Raw genomic sequence first — 9,021 nt, forward strand, 5'->3', positions numbered from 1 at the left:
AACGACATTCAATTTCTAATTCAATAATTGGATTGTCCTCTAAAATTACAATCAAGCTACCTTACTTGATGTGTCTTGGGATACCTCACTCGATTCCTAACCTTGGAATACCCCAATCCATAACGTTGCTTAAGAATCCTCACCCAAGCTTCAAAATACAAAAATTAAAAATTAAAAGTGCAACAAAAATGAGAATGCATAAACTTAGTGGTTAAAGATTATCAATCGAGCCTTTAATTATCTATTTTGACAAAGTTTCTTCATTGCAAATTGCTAATTTCGTATGTTAAAATTATGAAAATTAAAGAACCCCTTACATAGAATCAATTAGGTTTTGAAATAGAGTTAAACACCTATACACTATCAGTGTAAATTTTTTTTTACACTGGCAACCAATCATATCTTTTAATAATGTCATGTCATTTGCTTATTTAATCAAATTAAAATAAAAAAAACACACTATTAAAAGATATGATTGATTGTCAGTGTAAGAAAACTTTACATTGACTGTATAAGTGATTAACTCTTTGAAATATCTAGCATATATAGAGAAATTAAGTACTTTCAGTGATAATTAATTAATTACGTATACTTTTAGTTACACAGTCTCATGTAATTGATCGGTTGTATCATTTAATCATTGATCAATAAACTCTCAATTAATTGATTAAAGGGAAAATTTATTTTTTATACCCATAAATACTACAATGACTACATTAAAAGTTTATTTAGATAAATTTTTTAAAAGCATTTTTAGAAAAAAAAATCAAATAAATATTTTCAATAAATTAAAATTAACTTATACATAATTCTTTTTAACATCAAATTTATGTATAAATTAAAAATAAGATTCGTGAAAAGTTAATAAGAGAGAATTTCTACAAATTACCTTATGCATAAGTTAATTTTAACTTATAAAGAAACTTATTTTTATTTTTTCTCTTAAAAGTTTTTATGTAAAAGTCTATCTAAATAAATCCTAAGATTCAAATCCAAGAGTTTTTGCATACTATTCAATACTCTCTACAATTATGAACCAATAAATGAAGAGTACTCTTGTTTGAAGCATGACAAAAATATTATCATGCAATAAAATATGTTCTATAGTAATACAATACTTGTTACTAAAAATTATTTTTACCTACACATAGATATAATATACGTTGATATATTGCTAATTAAAAAGTGTATATATATGTTATAGTAACAAAAAATATATATTATTAAATCTCATTCAAAATTAATATTAAAATTATGTATAATTATATATATAAATATATATATATATATTATATTTATAGTGACATTCTTTATATGTTAATATATATATATATATATATATATATATATATATATATATATATATTTTTAGTGAAGATAATATTGTTTAGCATGTCTTAATTTTAATACTCTGTCTTTTGACAACTTGAATTTTATTATAGAAACATATGTCACGACGTATTTTTGTTTGAACGTACCAAGATATACAAATATTTATTTATATCAAACTTGTTCCATAGACTCAATACCACGACGTGCACTGCCAAATGTTGTTTTGATATTTCTCTGGGTTATTATTATTATTATTATTATTATTTTACCAAACTGAAGGACAATGTCTTGATTTTATTTTTACATCGTGGTTTTTTGACAACTAAGATTTGTTATATTAAAATAGACATATGACAACGTGTTTTGTACGAACCAATATAAATAAATATCCATTGATATCAAACTTGTTCAATAGACTGAATATCAAGACATACGTATGTGTGTGTGACATTACCTTCTTCTTGTTTTCAAATAGTTGAATCTGTCTTGTGGATTTAGGCTAAATTAATTAAACTACATAAATACATTGAATTCTCTTTTCTCAATCTTTTTCATTTGCTATTGTATTTTTTCTACATTTATATTTTACATTCTTGTTGGATATTCTTATTTTTATAGTTTTTGGTTTGTTCTTGCAAAGGTCTGCTCTTATTTGCTTTCTTTCTTGTTTTAGAACCAACAAATGGTGTTGCTTGTAGGGAGAAGAAAGAAAAAGAAAGGTTGAATTATGAAAACAATCAAGTATGATATTGAGAAGTTTTTGAGGAATAATGGCTCTAGGTTATGAAAGATAAAGATGGGAGCTATCTTGGTGTAATAGGGAGTTGAAGCTCTAAAGGGTGAGACAAAAAAATTTGGATCATTATCACAAAAAGAGGAGAGTGAGATGATTTATAAGGCAAGAAGTGTTATCATCTTATGTCTTGGTGATAAAGCCCCAAGGGAGGTTACAAGAGAAAAGACAATTGTTGCCATGTGGGTCAAACTATAATCTTTATACATGACAAAGTCTTTGACAAACCGATTCTATTTGAAGCAACAATTTTATCCTTTCAAGATGACAGAAGCAAGATCGGTTCAAGAACAACTTGGAGACTTTAACAAGATTCTTATGACTTGGAAAACATTAAGGTGAAGCTTAAGATAAGGATAAAGCTTTGCTCCTACTTAACTCTTTACTGAAATCCTTTAAGCATTTTAAGGATGCTATTTTATATGGAAAAGATCAAGCCATTACCTTGGATGAGGTTCGAACCTCAATTTGGACTAAGGAACTTCAAAATAAGCAAGAGTTAAAGACAAAGGGTAATTGTGAAGGCTTGAACGTGTTAAAAGGAAAACTCTGAGAAGAAAGAACCAATGGAAAAAAAAAGTCTACATCAAAATGGAAGTGTAACACTAAGTTTAAACCTAGATATTATATCTATTGTAAAACTAGTCATTATAGGAGAAATTGTCTTCAGAAAGAAGATAATGAATCCAAAAGCCCTATTGATTCTTTGGATATCATTGTTGTTTAAGAGGGTTATAAGAGTGCATGGGTGTTGGTAGCAACAACATCAGAAATGTAAAGGAATTGAGTTATGGATTTTGGGTGTACCTACCACATGTGTCTTGTGAAGGATTTCTTTGAGACTTTGGAACTCAAAGAAAACAGAGTGGTGCTTCTTGGCAATAACAAAAGCTTGTTAGAAGGTATGAGTATTATCCGTTTGAGAATATTTGATAATCATGATATTTTATTGCAAGATGTGTGATATGTCCTTAAACTTAAGATGAATCTTTTGTAAATAAGCATGTTTGATGGTTTGGGTTCTACTAAAATTGAACATAGTATGATGAAGATCTCTAATGGTGCCTTATAATAGTTGTTAAGGGAACTAAAATAAATGGTGTGTAAATTCTCGATGGATATATTTTTATTGCTCATGCATTTGTAGAAAGTCAAACTATGCATGATAAAACAAAATTATGACATTTTAGGCTTGGCATGTCAACGAAAAAGGTTTAGTGAAACTAGAAAAACAAAATTTGTTGAATAATGATAAATTTGACAAACTAGATTTTTGTGATCATTGCATATTAGGAAAATCTCATAAGGTTAAGTTTGAGACTAATATACATATTTCTAGTAGACCCTTTAAGTATGTTCACTCAAATCTTTGGGGTCCTTCAAGGGTGAAGACTCATGGAGGAGGTTCCTATTTCCTGATTATGATTTATGACTTTTCAAGAAGAGTGTGGATATATATTTTGAAAAGTAAATTTGAAACATTCCAAAAGTTTACAGAATGACACACTCTTGTAAAAAATCAAATAGGAACAAAACTAAAGGCTTTCAGGATTGACAATGGCTTAGAGTTTGTTTTAGAGCAATTTAATGAGTTTTGCAAAAAATAGGGAATTAAAAGACATAAGACTATAACTCATAATCCTCAACAAAATAGCCTAGTGGAGAGGATGAACATGACCATTTTGGAATGTGTGAGATGTATGTTGTTGGGTGCAAGTCTGCCTAAGAGTTTCTAGGGTGAAGCTACAAATACTATGGTGTGTTTGATAAATGCATGTCTATCTTTAGCTTTAAATTTCAAGTCACCTATGGAAAAGTGGAGTGGTAAACCAACAAACTATTCAAATTTGAAGGTTTTTGGTGCTTTAACTTTTGATCATATCAAGAAAGAAAAACTTGAGGCTCGAACTATGAAGTGTATCTTCATTAGTTATCTAGAGGGTGTGAAGGGTTACCAGTTATGGAAGTTAGATCCTGAAGACTTAAAATGCTTTATAATGTGGATAATGTGTAAAATCCTATAAGAAAGCAACTCAAAAATAGTTAAGGAGAAAACTCAATTTGAGTTGGAGTCTCCTACTGGTGATTATGGAAATAGTACTACACCAATAAATGGTGTATCAACAGATAATGTATTATCTGCTAGTTTAGAGTATCAACTAACAAGAGATTGAACTAGACGAAATATTGTATTAGGAGGAATATTGTACCTTTTAAGAGATTTAAGTAGACTTTATCTGCTATGCTCTTATTGTGGCTAGAGAGATACAAGACTTAGAACCAAGGAGTTTTAAAAAGGATATGGAGAGTAATGAAAAACAAAATTGATTGTAAGTTGTAAATGAAGAAATAGAGTCCTTGGATAAAAATTAGACTTGGAAGCTTGTGGATCTACCCAAGAATCAAAGGGTAGTTGATGCCAGTGGATCTTCAAGAAAGAAAAAAAGGTATTCTAGGTGTGGAGAAGGCAAGGTACAAGGCAAGCTTGTGGCAAAATGGTTTACCCAAGTGGAAGGGATTGACTATAATTAAATATTTCACATGTGGTCAAACATTGTTCTACAAGGATTTTGATGGCAATTGTGAATTAGTATAATCTAGAGTTGAAATAATTGGATGTCAAAATAACTTTTCTTCATGGGAATCTTAAGGAGACTATATCTATATGCAACAACCTAAGGGGTTTGCAAATGATAAGTCTAAGGTCTGTCTCTTGAGAAAATTACTTTATGACATGAAACAAAGTTTGCATTTGTGGTATAAGAAGTTTGATAATTTTTTTGTTAAGCTTGGGTCTTTTGGGGAACAACTATGACAACTACATTTACATATTCAAAATAGGAGAAAACTGTGTTCTTTTCTTGTTCTTATATGGGGATGATATTCTGGTAGAAAGCTTTACAAAGGATAAGATTGGTATACTAAAAGAGAAATTAAATTCTGAGTTTGAGATGAAAGATTTCAGTATAACTAAGAGGATACTTAGGATGAATATTGTGAGAAATAAATTAGAGAGAGAATTTTTTTTATCTTAACAAAGGTACATGCATAAGGTAGTGAAGAGGTTTAGAATGCAACAATCTAAATCTGTTAGCATTCCTTTAAATCATCACACAAAACTTTCTATCACACAAGCTCCTAGCACAAAAGAGGAATGGAAGAAGATGTATTCTATTTCATATATAAGTGGAGTAGGAGTATAATGTAAGGTATGTTTTATAGCAAGCCTAATTTGGCTTATGTTGCTAGAGTGAACATTATTTCCACCAAACAAATGTAACACTTTAGCTATTACACAAAAGTGTATACCATGATTCTTTTGTTTATCTATAACTGCATGCATGCACAATGTATAAGAAGAAATAGACCATTATCTCAACAATAGTGAGCTGAGTTAGTATTTGCAGTGAATGCTTCTATTAAATAATCATGCATTATGACAATAATACCTAATTCTCTAGCACATACATAGGGATGGCAATGGGATGGGGCAACTACGTGTTTTTCTATATCCGTCCTTGTGTTCATTCTCATTTTCGTACCTTATACCTATTCATGTTCTCATACTCGACGGATATGAAATTTGTGTCCCCATCTTCGTACCCGTCAGTATTGGGTGTACTCTGTATATGTGTACCTGTCCAAAAATTAATTAAATATTATTTTTTTGCAAAGAAATATATAAAAAAAAATTGAACATAAAATAATAATTACAAAATTATATCAATTAAACTTTATTTGCCATAAATAAAAAATAGAGTAAGAAATTGCATAAATTTTAAGTAAATTCTAAAAAAATATAAATTAAATATTTATAAAATTTAAGTGGGTATTGATATGGGTATGGGGCGGGTATGTATATACCAGTCCCGATTCCCGTACTAGATTTAATGAATCAAGTATTATTCGTCTCTGTATCCATATCCGTATTCGTATCCGTACCCGTACCCATATTTAGTTAAATTAAGTATTTCCCATTAAAATCAGGACAAGTTTGTACACCACGAGTATGGATTTACTTGTTATTCTTACACATACAACTTTTATCATCTCTTCACATGTAGGTACAATTACATTATTCAAGTAATAACCTTTGATTTTACTAGTTTGTGCTTAATATTATATTAAAAAGATAATATGATACTTATATAAGATAGGAAGAATGTTATATATACTTAAAAAAATATTTCAAAAAATTAATATATTAACTAACTTTTTTTTACAAAATAAAAATTTATAAAAAATAGAAACACTTAATATATATACATAGAGAAAGAGATAGAGAGAGACACTATATATAGACTATATATAAAAAATGTTAATGGAGGCATATGCGCCCACTGTCCTGAAAGTTGTTTATTTGCACTTGCATATTCTATAAAAGTATCACCAATGATCATTTTGTTTAATAAAAAATTTCATTAATTATTGTAACGAATTATAAAATAAAACTCCAAGTCATATTAAAAACAACACCAACAGCTAATAATTGAACAATAATAGCAAATATTATATATATATATATATATATATATATATATATATATATATGAGTTAATCACCTATACATTGTGAGTATAAATTTTTTTTTACATTGGCAACCAATTATATCTTTTAACTATGTCATGTCACTGTTAAAAGTAAATGTGTTTACAATAATATGACACAATTAAAAGATATAATTGATTATTGTAAAAAAATTTGTGTACAGGTGATTAACTCTATGTATATATATATATAAGATATATAAGTTTTATCGTTAATTAATTAGCACCCGTTGAACACGTGAAACTCTAATTAATTTTTAATTAAGATTATTTATTTCTTGAAAACAGCAGAAATTACAAGTACGTAGTTGCAGAACATTAGAATTGAATTCAATCAAACTATTGTATTCTATATCATGTACTCACAAGTCACAACCCTTACCCTTCTTACATGCAGTTTTGTCTAGACGAAAAAAAGTGTTGGCCCTAGACCCCTCTGATCTTGTGTTACGCATCCCTCACCCTTACCCTCACCGGCAACCCTCCCTTGATCCTCAGCGTCAAAGACAAGACGTGCTCGGGACACGTGTCCTTATCCACCGCCTCAACCTCAAACCTCTCCATAACCGAAGCAGCGATCGACTTCATCTGAATATAAGCCATGTCCTTCCCCAAACACATTCTAGGACCCGCATGGAAAACCGGAAACCGAAACGGACTTTCCCCACGCCAAACCCCGTTCTCCAACCACCTCTCGGGCCTAAACTCCGTACAATCTTTCCCCCACACGCTCTCCAATCTCCCCATCGCGTACGTGTGGTAAGTAATGAACCACCCCTTCCCAACCCTAGTCCCATCCGGCAAAACGTCGTCGTCAAGGCACGCCTTCGTGTCCACCGGCACTGGCGGGTACAGCCTCATAGTCTCGGTAATCGCCGCTTGTAAGTAATGCATCTCTTTCAACTCCTCGTACCCGAACGCGCCATCGCCAAAACCAAAACGCACCGTTTCGATTTCCTCGCGAATCTTCCTCCGCACGTCGGGTTTCGAAGAGAGAATCCAGAAGAACCAGCTCAGCGCGGACGACGTCGTATCGCGTCCCGCCAGAATGAAGCTTATCACCACGTCGCGGAGAAACTCCGGCGTGTGGTCCTCGCTTCTGATGAAGCGCGAGAGTAAATCTTGGTGGTCCATCGTATGTTCCTCCTCCTTGGAGTTGTTCAATCTTGACCGTATGATTGTATCAGCGAACTCGTGAACGGTGGTGATTGATTCTCTCAGTCTCCGCTCCGTTCCCAAGTTGAAGAGCTTCTTCGTCTTCCACGCCAAGGGAAAAACGCTCATGAACCTCCCTGAGCTGAGCACCGCCGCGTCCTCAAACGCGCGCATGAACTCGGCGTCGGCGGTGCCGTCACCGCCGAGGCAGGCGGGGTCGACGTTGAAGGCAACCTTGCAGACGTTGTCGAAGGCGAATCTCTCTAAAAGATCCTGCAAATCGAGGAGGCTATCTGATTCGGAGGTTTTGGCGAGAATCGGAAGAAGCCTCGTTTGGAGTTCGAGCGTGACGGCGTGGACGATGAAGTTACGGAGCGATTTGGTGGAGAATTCGTGGCTGGCGATTTTGCGTTGAAGCTTCCAGAGGTGTCCGTCGGAGTTGAAGATTCCTTGGCCGAGGAAGTCTTGGAGGAGGTGGATGAAGCGTTGGCCCTTGGGGTAGTTCTGGAAGTTGGTTTTGAGCATGTGTTGGACGTTGTCAGGGTTGGCCGTTATGACGCCGCGGAACTTGAAGGGGCGGGAGAAGACGGCGGTGTGGGTGGGGCAGTCGCGGAGGACTAGGGTGCTCCATTGGAGGAAGCGGTGTCGGTTTTTGAGAAAGTCCGGTAGGGTTCCGAGGAGAGGGTAGTCCTTGAAGCCTTTGTGGTTGTTGGGGGTTTTTTGTTTGGCATAGAGAAAGAGGAAGAGAAGGGCGAGGAAGAGGAAGGGGAAGGAGAAGAGGTCCATGGGATGTGTGTTTGCGTGCAATGTAGCGAGTGTCCAAGTGATAAGGTATGCAGGATTCAATAAGGTTAGTCATTTATAATTTCGTTAAATTAAATGCCACGTCAGGAGATAGTAACAACTAACAAACAGAAATATATAAAAACTCTAAATAATTTTTTTTTTATGGTACCCATAAAATTCAAAATTAAAGTACTGATATGTACCTGTGACTGTGAGACCTGACAATATCTCACTTATAATGAATCGAATAATTTTATCATATATTTTCTATATATTATAATAAAACAAACAACTTTGTTATAAATTTTTTACATACTATTTCTTTTTCTATAATATCTGCATGCAATAAATTCTATTCGTGATATTGTTTCTCCACAAGATTGTGCAAGAAAAAAAAAATTAATTATA

The 9,021-nt window shown here is 32.9% G+C and overlaps 1 protein-coding gene across 2 annotated transcripts; it reads right to left on the reverse strand.

Annotated features, from left to right (window-relative positions):
• CYP94D2 (cytochrome P450, family 94, subfamily D, polypeptide 2) lies at positions 1 to 8,669 on the reverse strand. 2 transcript variants are annotated; one of them, XM_083074055.1, is made up of 3 exons: positions 7,055 to 8,669; positions 5,668 to 5,762; positions 1 to 148 (listed from the first exon to the last, which is right to left on the reverse strand). In XM_083074055.1, the coding sequence occupies exon 1, from the start codon at positions 8,611 to 8,613 to the stop codon at positions 7,120 to 7,122; it is 1,494 nt and encodes a 497-aa protein (XP_082930181.1). In that variant the 5' UTR covers positions 8,614 to 8,669; the 3' UTR covers positions 1 to 148; positions 5,668 to 5,762; positions 7,055 to 7,119. The 2 variants fall into 2 exon arrangements, with proteins under 2 accessions (XP_082930181.1, XP_082930180.1); XM_083074054.1 differs by lacking the exon at positions 1 to 148 and having other exon boundaries at positions 5,324 to 5,762.
• Between the last annotated feature and the right edge of the window lie 352 nt (positions 8,670 to 9,021).

The sequence above is a fragment of the Cajanus cajan genome, chromosome 4 (assembly GCF_000230855.2).
Source record: "Cajanus cajan strain Asha chromosome 4, NIPB_CcT2T_4, whole genome shotgun sequence".
NCBI lineage: Eukaryota > Viridiplantae > Streptophyta > Magnoliopsida > Fabales > Fabaceae > Cajanus > Cajanus cajan.

Coding starts and splice junctions, on each gene's coding strand:
- CYP94D2 (XM_083074055.1), bottom strand. CDS start 8,613: ATGGACCTCTTCTCCTTCCCCTTCCTCTTCCTCGCCCTTCTCTTCCTC.